The following is a 16,777-nucleotide window of genomic DNA, read 5'->3' on the forward strand; positions in this document are numbered from 1 at the left end:
AAATACAGGGACAAGCCTACTAGTATGTTGAATTCTGAATACTTTCTTCTCATTAAAATATTACTTGACTTAAAGGTTATTGACAGCGTTAATTTATTAAATATTGATACATTTCAACAGTAATGTCCTTAATGATATTTAATTGTTTTAAATGAGTAACTGACAATAAATCTGTTAACAGCGAGACCTATTTTGGAATCGCCATATTTTGACCAAAGTTTCTTAAATAGAAGATAAGAATCACTCTCAATATTTCTTGTTTTTAAAAAGGATACTGAAAAAAAATCAGGCTTACTGAAATAAAATTAATCCATGTGTTCCCATAACCACCGTATCAGAAATGTTTTTCCCTACATCTAACCGTTCGAAAGTACAAAAATAGTTTACTGTAACCTACCCCGGCTCTACAAGTATCCAGTTCCTTCCCTATAGTGGTAAGTAGCTTACACAAACACTCTAAACTCTCAGGGTCCTCAGGTTCTAATAATTCGGACACACAATTATGCATTATGTTTTCAGTCAACATTTTTAACTTGAATAATTCTCCTATGAATCTGAAATATACGCAAGGAAAGCAGTTTTAAAAACAGGGGTATAATTAGTTATAAAATACCATGTAAAACCTTCATAAACCAGAAATATGAAATGATGAGAGACTGACTTCAACGGTCGCTCGCAGTAGTAGTCTAATACGCTCAGACAGACAACAACGCACTCCTTGACACCACTATATTTAATGTAAATCCGCCATCTTGGACGGAGTAGAAAATGAGGGAATTTTCAGAGGCGCTCGGGCGTAACATTATTGATCCTGCGGCTTCGACGTGACGCTTCTGGGCCCAACCGGTCGGTTGCGGTCAGCTTAGCAGACGACTTTAAACCGCCAGAGTCCATATGTTTGTTTTACATAACCCGCATCTTCTAAACGAGTCTATCAGTTTGATTCATTTTCACTGATCCGTCATACAGGTAGCAGACGACAGTGTTTAAATCCGCCATTATCATATAGCGGGATAACAGTTCGTTGTAAAACTGGTTAGCAGACGGCCTTGTTAAAACCCGAAATGTGAAAGATTTACATTTTGTAACTCGTATAGCAGTTAACCTGCTTAGTATAATCAAAAACCTCAATATTTAACTATTTTGTTTTATGTATCAAACTGATACATACATTAGAATTGTTATATGTAGAAGTATTTTATATCTTACCTAATGTTTCCTAGAGACCTCCGTTGTGCCTCTGCTTCTTCATAATATAATTCTCGTTTTAATCGTTTCTTTTTACTTTCCTGTAATGGTGAAAAGTATTTAAAAGATCTAAGCCATACCAGAGTGGAGCGAATCGAGCAGCAACGCTTTATGTTTTTTCATGATGTTTTCTCAGTCGAACTAAGTTCATAACTCGTTTTTGACTGTTTTTTTACAACGACGAGTAAACTAGAAATTACTCTTTATCAATTTGTCTCGTTTGGACGAAGCTACGCGAGATTGTTGTCTTGTGTTGTCAGGTAAAACGGTGGAAACAATTTGTCCGGTATCATTACAATAAACCAAGTTTTTTAGTTATAATAAATATAATTCTACGATGAAAAGGTTTTGACAATACATTCACACATTTTCTCCAAATAAATGAAACAAAATATATATACCAATTTCAAATTATTTTCTTCGCCTCTCGGAAGACAAACATAACATCATATCTCTAAAGAAGCGCATTTTGTCCATTGCTTGATTCTTTTCCGTTCATTTTAGTTTGAATGCAACAGCTATTTTTTTCCATTTATAGTCTCGACACAAATACTGTATTATGACTCCTAAATTGGCATTTCATTACTTATCCGTGTAAAAAACATGTGGCTCAAGAATATCGCCATAGAGCGTCCAACGTTACTTACATCTGCACATTTAGCGAATTCCTCACGTTTGGTAGCAAAGCCGGGATTTGATGGTTTGCCAAATTCACGTTGACATCGCGTCAACAACACTGCTCGGAAGTTAACCATCTCCCCTGGTTTTGAGTTGGACTTGACTTTAAACTAAAATCGGATTTTTATTATTTAGACTTATTTGTTGAAATATCTTTCTTCTCTCTCTTAAATGAAATGCTTTGTAAAGGCTGAGAGTGGTCTAGTCGTGCTATGTGTACGCCTTTCACTGCAGATGTAGTGGGCTTGATTCCTGCCAGATTAACATTATATTTGCCTTTAAAAAAGGATTCCCTACTGGTTTCCTCCAAGGAAATAAACTCAAGAGTGATTCATATCAGCTTGTATATGTTTTCACAATCGAGTTAAATAAGTGTATACCGCACGTTTAAGGTAGGAAAGTTCACGGAAAGATTTTCATGTATACATAATTATTAACGAGAAACATAATCATACTTTGAAACAAAGTGTTAACACAATTAATTGAATACTTTATTGGAATCAATGAAAATCACTAATATCAAAATAACTTAATTTATGTGACATAAATTGTCTCATAATGTGTGGAAAACTGTTTCCGTTTACACATAGTACATAGAGTTGTGATTCAGTTTATGATCGTGTTTCCGTAACATCCATGCATACTTTAGATAATATAGAGTGCATTCATGCTTACCATTGAAAGACATCTACACATGTTGGCGTAGGCTACACATAAGATAGGTTCACTTATGGCCTGAAAATTAAACTTTACAAGTTTATTTTCATACGATTAAAAAGGTTGCATTTACTCACCTTCTAAAATTATAATACAAACAAGAAAAAATTGAAACTTCTTACAACATTTTAATTGGCTTGTGTATGTTGAATAGTCTGCAATTGAAAAATTGCTTAACTTCATTGTCACTTTCCTAGTTGCAAAAGTTTTGTTGTAGACTGTTCTACATGCCACTACAATTTTAAAAATATACTATAATACGATTATTATTTTGCAAAAAGAACGGAATAAACACGTTTTTCTATCATTCAATAAAAATAGGTTTCTTGGTCTGACTCTGAGATGAGACTGTTCTGTATCTAAGGCCCAACGTCTCGAGTCTTAGACTCAGACTCAGACATGGGTTTTGTATATGTTCCAATGTAACCTAAATCGCTAATTATACATAAGCTAATTTTATATACCTTTATATCTCATCTGATATAATATATATAATATAATTTAAAGTCATAAATGAATCTAATATCTGTACAACAACATAGAAATTGCGATCAATAGCTGACCAAACTTTTGCTTTCACATTCATGATAGCTAGTTTTATTTTAAAATTATTTCGAAAATTGTGAAACAAACGAACCTTCTCAAAGACAAGATCAATGACTCCTTTCAGTTTATCCTCCGTGTCAATCTTCAATTCCTGCATCTGTGATACGAGTACCTGGAACATTTGCGGTGTCAGCTTGTTTAGAATGCTTCGTGTCTTCTTGTACAGGTACTAAAATGAACGAGAATTTATTAATATTGATGTGTTACATCAAGCATTTTACAATGTCAGCCTAATTAGTTTGTTTCGAAAAGGTTTGTGTGTATTTGAAAAAAGGGCCAAAACTGTGAAATATTATGAGACCCAACCCTGCCGACGGTATGCGCCAGAGGGCATGATATTTATCACTGCAACGACGTTTCATTGAGATCCATCTTTGGCGTTTTAAGATGAGGTTCGCTCAGTTATCTCATTGAAAACTGTCCTGTAGAGAAAATATCAACGGGTCATATTTGTAACAACAATAGTCCAAGTGAACCAAAGTAGAACCGTTAAAGAGTCAGCCTAGCACTGTCTTCTTTAAAAAGGTGTGTATGTATTCGAAACAAAAACGGCCATAACTATGTTAACAAACCGATTCTAACCCTTCAATGGTAGGTATCACTAGGCTTGATATCTATCACTCCTGTGACGTTTCATCCTGATCCGGCCAGGTCTTTTATCGATTAAGCATAAGCAAGAATTACTATGCAAACATTATTGTAAAAAACAAGGAACCTTAACTGTTTTAAAAAAAGTGTGTCTGGGTGAACCCATTTAAAAGTGTTGATGGCTTGATGGCAATCACTCAAGTGAAGATTCAGTCAGACTCGACCTGAACATTTGAAGATAAAGCGCGCACAAGAATCTCTGTATGCACTATATTGTAAACAAACAAAGGGCCATTACTTTGTGGTAAATATTCCTGGCAAAACCCCACCATAGCATGCACCACTTTCTTTGCACCTTACATTTGTATGAAGTTTAATTTATATCTGGGCAAGGGTTTCTGGGATGAAGCGCACATTATGTCTTCAGACAGACGGACGGACAGGTATTCGGAACGGAAATAAAGTATATATGAAATGAATTGGCTAAATAACTTTATCCAAACTAATTTTACTTGACAACTTTCATTTCAAGCTAAATTCGATGACATGTATTACCTCTGTGGCAGCGTCGTTTTCCTCCACTTCCTGCTGGCTGGTACCAGGCTTCAGCCGTCTTGGTTTCCAGGGCTCATCCGCTTTGTGTAGCTCATTTTCGGTCACTCTAAACGGCTGGTTGATTTGGCAGGACAGCGGTCCAGACTTGTTACTTTGACTCAGCTGGTAAAGTATGCCTCGGGACTGGAGAACAATACAACAAACATGGACCGAAATGTAATCCAATTTAAGTCTTAACAAGAAAGACATATTATGCTTCTCTGTAAAGAAACTCCTTATATTTAATTTTAATTTATTATACACGTTAATATACGACTTGTATTGAAATATATATTTTTGAAACGGAAATTGAAATAATTACAACCATATAAGTATTTTTAAGGTAGCATACGCCTTAAGAAACTCTTCAATTTTAAGACTTTAGTCTATGTTGTTAAGCATAGGACTACAACTATTTTGAGGACATCATGGGAAGCATCTTTTTTTCTTTTCTTTTTATATAACCTAACATTTTTTTACCGAAGTGTATACCGTATTTTCATTAAAAAGTAATTAATTTAACTTCTACAAATAGATATTTGCTTCGTTGAATATTTTCGTTCTTGCACTCACGGCTGAAATAGGTGTTTGGAAATTTGAAACGCGTATTTGTTTTGCATAATGTCTAAATGAATGTTAAGGCTTATTATTAGTAAGTTAAAGGTCATGAATGTTTCAAGAACTTGTTAATTTTGCCTATAAACGTCAAAGTTCAACTTTCTATGCGTCAAAAATGTGTGTTAAAATTGTAATTACTTATGGCTATTTCAGTATATTTGTTGATGATGTGATCAATCATGTATTATTTCTGAAAAATATTTTGGTACTCTGATACCAAAGTATTACCACAATGTTACCAAAAAAAATGAAATAAAGTATTTTTCTTGTCTAGGGTGATGTCTTTTTTAACAAAAACTCTAAAATAGGGGCAGGGTAATTTAAATTTAAATAAAATTGTTATTTGATGGTATTTTTTTTTAATTTTATCTTTTTGAAACAAGGCATACACATTAAGAAGTATTCATTGACAAGCTGATCATATTTTGAAATGATGCCTTTCAGGGGTTGCGACCTAAATAAGAACATACACATTGCAGTAACATCAATTATTTGGCATGATTTTGAATTTTTTCCATATCCTAAATTGTCTAAATTTCAAACGGCGCAGGTAGTGGAAAAAATGGAATACAAATGAGTGTATACTTATGTGTTATGTTTAAACCGATTTAGAAATTATCTATACTGTGTGTTTTACCTGCAACAGCTCGTTATTGCGTTCTTCATGTACATGTATTGTGTGTGTTATCTCATCACTTCCGGTGGTAATATCTTCCACGATGCCTAAAACATCTTCCGTTGAAATCATATTTTGAATGATATCTCTTTTCTGAAACTCGTACATTGGAACCCTAGCCTTTCTTGAAGCTTTATTTAGAGTTTGTTTAAGCAAAACTATTTCTGGTTCTAAGTTCTCAGTTGCTACATAAAGAGTACTCTTTAGATGTTTCTGTACTATGGAATCAATTTGTTGCTGTTTTATTAACGCTGTTTCTTTTACCTGCAAGCATGTTTTAAGTTGTGCCGTTAATATGCCATTATTTTTCGAATGGCATTGTGTTATCTCATTTTCTACTTTTCTTTGTAATTTATCAAAATAATCGTCAATGTCTTTTCTGAAGTCCCGAACAGCTTTGAAATTCTCTTCTTTGGCTGAATTGTTATTATCTCTGCAGACACTTAAATCCTTTTCTAGATTTTGTGCGTCCATCAATACATTCTTTAGCCCATGCACAACTTCATTCAAACGGTGTGTATTCGGATAGGAAACCTCAACGAGATCTACTAATTGCTTTTCACAACTCAGGTGATTTTTCTTTAAGCATCGTCCACAAATGACCGCCACGTGCTTTCTGCAAAATAACGACGTTTTCTCGTTCTTGTGATGTTCGCAGATCTGTTCGTGAATGTCTAAATTTCCAATCGATGCCACGTCTGTATCGGCACCTTTTTTCGCAGTGACACCTTTTTCTGTAGCGTGGTGTTTGAATGCCTTTGCTTTTGTATGAATTCGAAAACATGTTTCACATAAATATCCTTTACAATCATAACAAAATCCAACGATGTTACTTCTTTCTGATTCGGAAACACAAAAATCACAATGTTGAGTGCTGCCCATAATTTCTTTATTTCAATCGTTATATTACTATGTCACCAAATCTGAATGGGTTCATTTCTTTTACACACATTTCAATTTGTGAATTATTTATAGATATTGCTGATAACGCTAGTTGTTATCATGCTCATGTATTAATAAAACTTGAAACTAGGCCATAATCCCCTTAAACAGGGTTATCAATGATAAAGACGGTGAAGTGATCTCCACGAAGCTCGCAGTGGTATTTTGCAAAATTATAGAAAATGTACATTTTGTCAAAACTATTATATGTAAATGATATTTGAGTAACTTCATTTAAGTGAAAACAAAAATTGAGAAACTGTTTAAAAAATCAAACATATTTAGCAAAATACATCAAATTCAAAACTTGACATGAAAGATAAAGTTGACGAATTGAACTTAAATGTCTGGCTAGATAAGAGTTCAAAATTATGTATTATTTAAGGTATAAGGGAACGAAAACGAGTATAGTTTATTTTTAACGACATTTCTTTTCATTCATTAAAACATGTACACACAACACGCAAACATTATACTTTTATTATGTTCTTACTGATATCATGAGATGATCGCAAATATAATTATATGTATCACACGCTTAACTGAACATTTTATGTGAAGTGACTGAATCTGTAATCAATGTAAATTGAACTTTCATTCGCAGGCAGTCACCTTTTCGTGAGAATATATTGGAGTCAAATCATGCAGATACCAATACGCGAAAAGAAAAGCATGCGTACATGAGGTCATATTACTCATGTCGGAAAAAAAAATTGTAAACCACTTATGTTATAAAATAATATTTTTGAACGTTAAAGAAATGAGTTTATGGTGAAAACTTAGCGTAAATTATAATATATGATGACACTTTATGATATCAGAAATAAAAAAATACATCGTTCTTTAATTCTGAACATGTTATTTTGGACTTAGCTTCATCGGGTAAATGCTTTCTTTCAGTTGTCATTCGGTGCCATAGGAAGACGAAAATATTGATAAACATTGACTTTAAACAGATAAGTTATGCTGGTCAGCATGTTTGTACTATATTTTCTTTGCTACTTATATCATTGTAACACGATACAGTAATAATCGATACGACTATCATGTAATAAACACTCAAACCCAATACTTTTTATTTCCTGCAGAAGTGCTGTTTGCAAACATGGTAAACAAACGCTTTTAAAAGGTCAGAATTTATGGGTAAAGACGTGTCGAATGGAAAACGTATAGTGACCTATTGTTTCATGTACTGTATTCATTACAAATATAAACATTTAAGCCGGTAGACGGAAGATCTCAATAATCATCAAAACACAGCGTGATCGCTTCACAGAAGAAGTACTAAAATAGAGGTCAAGCCCATTGGGTGGAAGGAATTGCTTAGTACAGTCGGAATTCCTCTGATGCATCAAGCTATGTTTTCTGGTTTAGAAAATATGATTAGAATATGGTGGTTTAGGAAATGCACGAAAACTGTAGTATGTGATGGGGGATGGTCTTGAGAAAAACTGTGAAAGCAAAGTAAGACTGAAAAGCCCTCATACAATGAACTCAGATCATCAGATACTGGGACAACTAAACATCCTTGAGAAAGGTTGGTATGCTGTCTTGGAGGACAAACTCCTATGATATGTTTAGTGAAAGAACACATCGTCATGTTGACTACGGAATGCTACGGTTTCTTAATTGGAAGCAATCTACCCCTTTCCAAGATATGAGACTTCTACAAGCATCCGCAACTCTTGTTCACCATTGGTGAGCGTTGTATACAATTTCAGTTGTGAATTTATAATGTTTAACATATAATTTATATATAACATATTAATATATATATATATATATATATATATATATATATATATATATATATATATATATATATATATATATATATATATATATATATATATATACAAATCCAACCTTTGGGATATTTTACCTATTTGAACAACCTTTGGAAGACATTATCATTATCATGCTATATATCCTATAATAATATATCCTATGCATATTCCTTCATAAAATATGCATAAATAAATGTAGTAAAGCATTTTTACTGATGTTTTTTTCCCAAAAATACTAGCCATCGAGAATATACAATTTTTGACTGTCGCCTAAAGGTAAAGCGCCGGATGTTCATGAAAAAGTACAACCTTTGGGAGAAGTACCCTAAAGGTTGTATATGTCGCCAAATGGTTCAATATAATATATAAAGTAACTTGACTACTTTACTCAGTCGGTAGAGTGGTCTGAATGTCTCGCGACAAACCCTGTTCGAATTAAAGCGGTAAATATCGGTTAACATAATACTTTAGTCCTACTGACAACTTTAACATGCCAGTTCGGTAACCATGATTTATATAGCCATCTCTTCAAACCTTTCAATATATTGTCAAATTATTATTTCTTGCATTTTGTTTGCTGTGTTCATGCCAATATTTGAAGCTAATTTTAATTCAAAGTCGGGCTAGGTTGTGATCTTACTCTCACAATTAGACGAAGTTTTATGAACCTTAATAAACAATAACAAAAAAATATATGCCATTATTATTAAACCACATACATGTTGATTGTCCAATGACATGCTTTATTGTCGTTTTCATCATTGCATTACTCTTGTAAAAAAGCAGCATTTTTTGCAATTATGACGGGGTTGCTTAATTGCTTCAACCACCCGTTGGTGTGTAAGCTTCTTTACACTCGCACTCGGGTCTTGCCCATTCGACGAGTGCTCTGGTAAGAGTGTTAGTTATTTAAAATATTTCGAGAATGGTGCACAGACACAATAAAACCCTGGTTGAGCCAATCCAATTATGACGTGCCGCAAAGTTTGCACTGTCACACGGGACCCCGATTAACGTCCATCCCGGAAGATGATTAGTATATTAATGTTGCGGTTGGGAATCGAAACAGCTGTCCCTGGATTGAAAAGTGTGACACAAGACCACGGAACCACCCGAAAAACGTTGACAAGCTATTAACCGTGTATTTCGGTATTTTCTCCCTATATATGGCGATACCAGTTAGCAATGCGATGGTTGTCGGAATACATCCTCCGGCGGGATTATGTATGCCAAAAACGTGCCCTGGTGTCCAAAAGCGTAGTAAGCAGCTAGCCTATTTCTTTTTCGTGAGCTGTAAGAACATCACTAATTATGAAACGGGTATAAAATTACAAGTTATTATGACTATATGCAAAATGCAGCATGGATGACTCATTTAAGTAATAGTTTAATAAGAAAAGTTGAAATTGTTGTGTATAATGTCCTCATCCTGTTATGCCAAATGCCAAAACGAGATTGTCTGATGGAGGGGCAGACATCGACGGCCCTATACTTGGAGGAAGAATTGACGATTGGATTTTATATATGTCTTTGGTGTAATGTCTTCTGCGATTTCATACGTTTTCCTCTCAGACTTAAACAGACGTGTCGTTGCAACCCCACTGTTCCTTTACTTTAAATAACAAATAGAAACCACTCTTTGCTAATATCTAGCGTTATGGCATTCCTTAACACACGTTGTGCACGTGCGTTTTTCAAAATCATTTCAGAACTGAAAAAAGAGTGAAATCTATATACATTGTAAATTGATTATGTTTTCAATTTGAAAAGCTTAAATGCTATGAATATATGTACATATTCATTTTGATTAAGTTTCACTCGTATCCGTTTGATTGTTAAACCATTCGAATTAATTATGTGAGGCTTTTTTCCAAGAAAATAATGATTGCAAATCAAATCAGTAACGTATTGTTTCACTTGAGAAACAACCACCAGAAACCATACATTAAAATTACACTAAGAAAAATGATTTGCTATAATGAATTTAGTGCAGTTAATCTCTCCAAAAAAGATTTAAATGTGCACTTGACAATTATACTTGAATATTTGATACGGTATAAAAGCGGTAACAGCAGGCGAGAAAAATGCACAATATAAGATAAGAAGGTACAACACTAGCCCCAGGCGGTAGGTCCTGGCGCGAGGCCAAGACTGTATGAACATCATCTTTCCGCGTATCTATACCCCATTTAAACAAAGCGACACACGATCCTTCCCTAGATTGAATATCAAATTGATATTGCCACTTACCGTTTTTTCTTGATTTCATCGTGTATGCGGTCGAACAACTTTTTCCTTGTGTCGATCTCTTTGTGGTTAATAAAGGTGATAGGTTGCCCCTCTTTCCCAAATATTAAGATATTTTGAACATTACGTTTGAGATTCAAAGATTCATTTAAATATGTATCAAAATGAATCTAGGAACATTTTAATTTATTCCAAAATGGTTCTTATATAGTTTTCCCATCAATTATAGAAATTATTTCAATTACAAATCGAACTTCAGTTTTCCAGACAAACTCATTCGTTTCACGATGTCTCTCCCAGAGGAGTCCGACTGCAAATATTAATTGTTCAGATATTAAGAATGTGTTCATTGGTTGCACGACACCTAGTTTAGTTTCAACTCTTTTTACTTATTTGTGGGATTATATTGTTCCCGAAAAAAATCTTAGTCAGTAAAACCTTTTTTTTGTATTCGAATAACAAGGGACCACATAAATCCGCTGGCGACTTTTGGACACCAAATAACTGGGGGTTGACGTTTTCACTTAAACCCAGGTTATGCTTACACCATAAAAGTCGAGACAACCGTTGAAGTACAAAACAAACACGAAATGAATGAGGTCACAGGAGCGGAATTTTATACGGGATAATGAGGCCTAAATTGAAATTGATTCGACTATGTTTTTTATTGAAATCCCTGTAACGGAAAAATATTTATCACAATTTTAGAAACGTCCTCGGTACACACAGAACACAATGCTTGACAAACCTATTGACTATTTGATATAAGATTCTGTTTTATTTTGACTGACGGAGAGGTGTATCACTGTTATATTATTGGAAGGCATTTATTGCATGTTTTAAAGACTAATTAACCCATAACAAACACTTTGCAAACACATCCTAGCAGTAAATGTTGTGTAAACAGTTGTGTTTATGTAAGGTTTCTTCGTGTTTCTTAACATGACTTTTTCCTCAATTATACACCAATGATATATCTGAATCAATACGTTGAATACATAACTGAGACGGAAATAAAAACTTATGTTTTATATGGAAAAGAGCTCTCATATAAAATACGTTTAAGCGACATACAATATACATTGATTTTTATTACTTCTTCAGGAAGGATCGCTTAAGATCATATCGTTATTTACATGACGCTTACATAGGCCATTTTTCCTGCAACAAATTAGAGGGAAGAACGGAACAATAACACTAACATAATTTTACGGAATATTAACATTTGTTTGAATTTTATTATTTTTAAGTTCTTAACCATACGACTTACACTGAGCAGAGATTATCGGTTGAAAATTTAAAACAATTCACACTTCAATACCAAATAAGACTTTGACCTTGCTTTAAACATGTGAAATTAGTGAGAAACGCCAATAGTGTGATTTTTATGCCCCTATATTTTGGGACATACAAATTTGCATTTGTCATTAAGTTAGGATGTCCTGAAAATCTTGTGACAAGCATATCATCAACTTTTATGTATTTACTTCAATCTTTGATTACGCATAACTTTCTGTAAGACACAGCCGCTTCATTCACTGGCAGGTATATTGTCCTTAAGTCTATTATAAATTCATATAGTGTACTAGATGCCATTTTTTTCTTTATTCAGTGTTTTACATATATCTTACTGTATGAAATTATGGAATAAAACGAAAAGGACTTCATGGACTTATGCATGACATAAAGAACGATATAATAATTAACTTTTAACACTACCGAGCCCGGTAAACAAACTTATAATTACAATTATTTTGATGATGTATTACCCATGTTGTGATGACAAAACTTTTCTTTTTCTTTTCTGTTTTCCTTTTTACATGAAAGGATGAGGTATTTTAGAGAATGATTTAACATATCGGTCTAACCATAAACTATTAAATACATGTCACCACAAAAACATAACGTCAAACGAACGAACCAATAAAGAAAGAAAATATCGGAAAAAAAATGTATGAATTATAAAGGCTCAACCATTTTTCAATTCTTCTCATTTAAAGATTGTACACAACCATTGTACTAATAGAAGTCCAGAACGATACATGGTATATGCTATGCAAGGTGATGGTGTTATTTTGATAAAGCTTCGGGTCCAAGTACATTGTAGGTTTTTGACCCACGCCTAATTCATTCAATAAAAAATATTCAAATAGAGAACATAAATTATATCCAGTGAAAAAGAGCATACACTGGAGCAGGGGCGACATGTTTATGTCTAGATAGTCCAGTATGGGTGATAATTATCTCGTACTTGAATACTTAATTGGAAAACAATCGAACGCGGGCCGTTTGAAAAACAAAAACAAACAAAAAAACAAACAAAAAAGAACAACATACATATGTAGATGAACATTTGAAAAAACAATAAAAAAAAATCAATAAAACATGTCAACGTATTCTATGGTATTGAAGAAGTTTTAGAATTCAGACAGAAGTGAGGCAACTGGGAGTTCAACATTAAAGAGGTCAGTTCACATTATTTTATATGTATGCACATTGGACGAGACGTCCTGTTCTCAGAACACTCTCTTGCCTAGGAACTCTCCGCGATTCTTACTCATCCTTTAAAAATATCAAAGTTACCGTACTCTAGCTTTAAGATTTTTAAGACACGCATGTTATCCAATTTTTAAATTACAACAAGTCAAGACCAATGAAAAAAAAAACATATCCAAAATTCAGAGCTGTGGGACCAGATGTTTCATTCATCGTAGAGCCCGTGGTTACTCATTTGGCGAATTTCCCACAAACAAATGGGATTAACCCACCCCCTTGGCCTCAAAAATATTTTTAAGTCATACTTGGGGCTGTGAGGGAGTCAAGCCATATTGTAGCCTCTATATGGTGCGGGCTGACCTTTATAAACTCAACAACGGCAATAATAGACGCCAAGTTGCGACATGTAAAGCCCGATAAATGAGCCTCAAACACAGTCAGAATGTTTTCTATGTTATTGCAACAAAGACTTACATAGAGTTCAACAGTAAGACGAAAAGTATTTGTATTTAGTATGTTATATAATTTTGTAACGATCAACTTGGAAAATTTAAAAACTCGAACATCTTAATTTATTGTGTACTCAATTAATTAATGTTTCAATAGTACTATTTCAACTGTTGACCTCTCAGTGTTACCTTAAGACCTGGATGATGTGTGTGCTACGTCGCCTTATTATTGTGAAACCGTTTTGAAAATCATACTATGTATGATCAATACAGCCAGGACAATGTTTGCTCAGGATGGATTGATGTACTTACGTTTTGTTGAAAATCCTAGTAGACATGGTAAAGTTTCAACCCGGACTGAGTTCAGTCAAAATAAGTTCCATCAACAATACTCATTTTGATATTTAACTTTTATTGCGTCCTTGACATTTGACGTACAAATCCGTGTTTTATGCGCTAAGGACTTCATGGTGATGCTTTCTACATGGTAAAGATACAGTTCGGATGAAAGCACTAACACACACTTACCCACTCAGTGATTAACTCTTTTGTATAATCATTATTTAACTTGATACTGACGCTGAGGCACCAGTCATTCAATATGTATGCGTTTCTAGCTATAGGCTATTCGGTTATAATCCTGTTATCAGTTAATAATATTTTCGGTAAATGCATAAATAAGTGAATGTCACTTGAAGGAAAAAGAACTATTGCTGTGCGTTCATACCGCTTGTAGGCTCGTACTCAGGCGAGATTCCGATCGTTCAAACTACATAAACAGACAGAAAAAAGGTACATACATTATCACTACGACATCGTGGCCTTATAAAATCTATCTTGATTAACAGAACAAAATAGACCATTCCGAAACAACAGTATTTCTTAAAAAACGCTTTTCTACGATCATCATAATTATCAAATCACTATTGAACCCTCGGACAAATCCCGCCAAACACGCAATTCTGCGATGACCGTGATAGTATGCAACTGACTGGTATGTTTTGTCTATTAAGCGAAAACATTAATCTACAGCGTGCTTAAAAGACGAAAGAGACCGTTTAAAATTATAAACATATATATATATATATGTTATAGCACCATTACTAATGATAACATTTTACTGAAAATAATTTATCTATGTCCTATTCTAGCATGGCACATACTACTCTTACTGATAATATATTTTCTAATCCCTAAACAATACTTTACTGTTAGGCAGAGATAAAATATAAATGTCATGCGTAGGCAATTTAAAAGGCAATTTACTTCTATGTCCTTTTATATTAAAATGTGTTTACACCTCAGAGGAATAATAAACCCACAAAAACAGAAATAAACAAAAGTAAATAAAAAGCAAAAACAAATAACAAATGCGATAACATTAAATGTAAAAACCCTTATGCAAAACTATATTCTTTTTTAACACTGTAGCTTTCGGGTAAAAGACGAATTTTGTCATCTGGTAAAATAATTTCATGTCTCCCAAAGGTTGGTGCGATGCTACCTAAAGGTCGGATTGTGTTGAACATTTTGGACACTATATTAAATCATTTTCTTGCTCGACATATTTTACGGGTAACAAATGTCGCATGTGTCAGGTTCAAACATGCAATTTGCATTTTTGTAATTTTATATGAAGTTACAAGAATGTGACGTCACCCTATAGTTTGTGGTCCAAGTAGGCACATAACAGTTCAAAACAAGTCATGAATTGCACACAAAGTGACCCCGGTTTATGGTTGATGCCCTAATAGATACATATTAGGGACATAATAGGCACGAAGTGAACATATTATGACGTTGCATAATTTGTCGCCCTGGTAAACGAATAAGCTAGAATTGCTAGTCCATAGCTGAATTTATAGCTATATCCGCCTACTGGTTGTTGTCCTAATGACACATCAGAGAAAAATTCCAGTCCTAGACGAAAACCTTTATGTTAATAATAATATATCAGTTGGTTACAATCAACTTTGAAAAGCAAACAATTCGAACCTCTTAATTTATTATGTACTTCAGTGATCTTTTTCAATATCATTATTTAATTATTATTGTTATCAGTTATTAATATTTTCCATAAATGCATTAATTACTAATTAGTGAGTTGTTAAATATTAATCTCTCAATATTCATCTTTGTTATACATGTGAACGGATACAATTTGAATGAGAGTGTCACTTTAAGGGAAAAGAATTATTGATCAAAATACAGCCAGGACAATGGTCGGTCAGGATGGGTGGATGTACTCACGTTTTGTTGAAACTCATATAATGTTTTGTTCATCCCGGACTAGCTTCGGTCTAAATAAGTTCTATCAACAGTGTTCATTTTGATATTTAACCTGTAAGTGTGTCCTAGACATTTGACGTACAAATCTGTGTTTATGCGCTAAGGGCTTTATAGTGATCCTTTATATTGGTTAAGATACAGTTCGGGTGGAAGCACTTGCAAACATTAACCCACTCAGTGATCTTTTTCAATATCATTATTTAATTATTATTGTTATCAGTTATTAATATTTTCCATAAATGCATTAATAAGTGAGTTGTTAAATATTAATCTCTCAATATTCATCTTTGTTATACATGTGAACGGATAAAATTTGAATGAGAGTGTCACTTTAAGGGAAAATAATTATTGCTGTGCGGTATGTAGGTTCGTATGAAGGCGCGCGCCCAATCGTTCAAACTGCATAAATCGACGGAAAAAGGTACATACATTATCACTAAAAAATTGTTGCGTAAATAAAACCTATCTGTGTTAATTAGACCATTCAAAAGCAACAGTATCTCTTCAAATCCGCTATTCTACGATCATCGTTATTATCAAATCACTATTGAACCCTCAGACGAACCCGCCAAATATGAGATTCGGCGATGACCGTGATATTATGCAACTGACTAGTATGTTTTGCTTATTAAGTGGAAACATTAATCTTAAGTCTACAGCGCGCTTCAAAAACGAGAGAGACATTTAGAAACGTTTAAAATTATAAAAATTAGTATGTGTTGTGGCACCATTATTGATAATAACATTTTACTGAAAATAATTCATCTATGCCAAATTCTAGCATGGCACAAACTACTCTTACTGACCATAACTGTTCTAAACCCTAGGTAATACTTGTCTTT

General features: G+C 33.7%; 1 protein-coding gene across 1 annotated transcript in view; it reads right to left on the minus strand.

Annotated features, from left to right (window-relative positions):
• The window catches only part of LOC128203593 (eukaryotic translation initiation factor 4 gamma 1-like), a 10,380-nt gene extending 3,926 nt beyond the window's left edge, over positions 1–6,454 (minus strand). Inside the window, exons 1-7 of the mRNA XM_052905083.1 lie at positions 5,687–6,454; positions 4,393–4,575; positions 3,281–3,418; positions 2,602–2,661; positions 1,896–2,036; positions 1,210–1,289; positions 398–554 (exon numbers count right to left, since the gene is read on the minus strand). Coding sequence (XP_052761043.1) covers positions 398–554; positions 1,210–1,289; positions 1,896–2,036; positions 2,602–2,661; positions 3,281–3,418; positions 4,393–4,575; positions 5,687–6,199 — 1,272 coding nt within the window. The 5' untranslated portion in view covers positions 6,200–6,454. The remainder of the gene's footprint in view (positions 1–397; positions 555–1,209; positions 1,290–1,895; positions 2,037–2,601; positions 2,662–3,280; positions 3,419–4,392; positions 4,576–5,686) is intronic.
• Between the last annotated feature and the right edge of the window lie 10,323 nt (positions 6,455–16,777).

Source organism: Mya arenaria, chromosome 9 (assembly GCF_026914265.1).
Source record: "Mya arenaria isolate MELC-2E11 chromosome 9, ASM2691426v1".
Taxonomy (NCBI): domain Eukaryota; kingdom Metazoa; phylum Mollusca; class Bivalvia; order Myida; family Myidae; genus Mya; species Mya arenaria.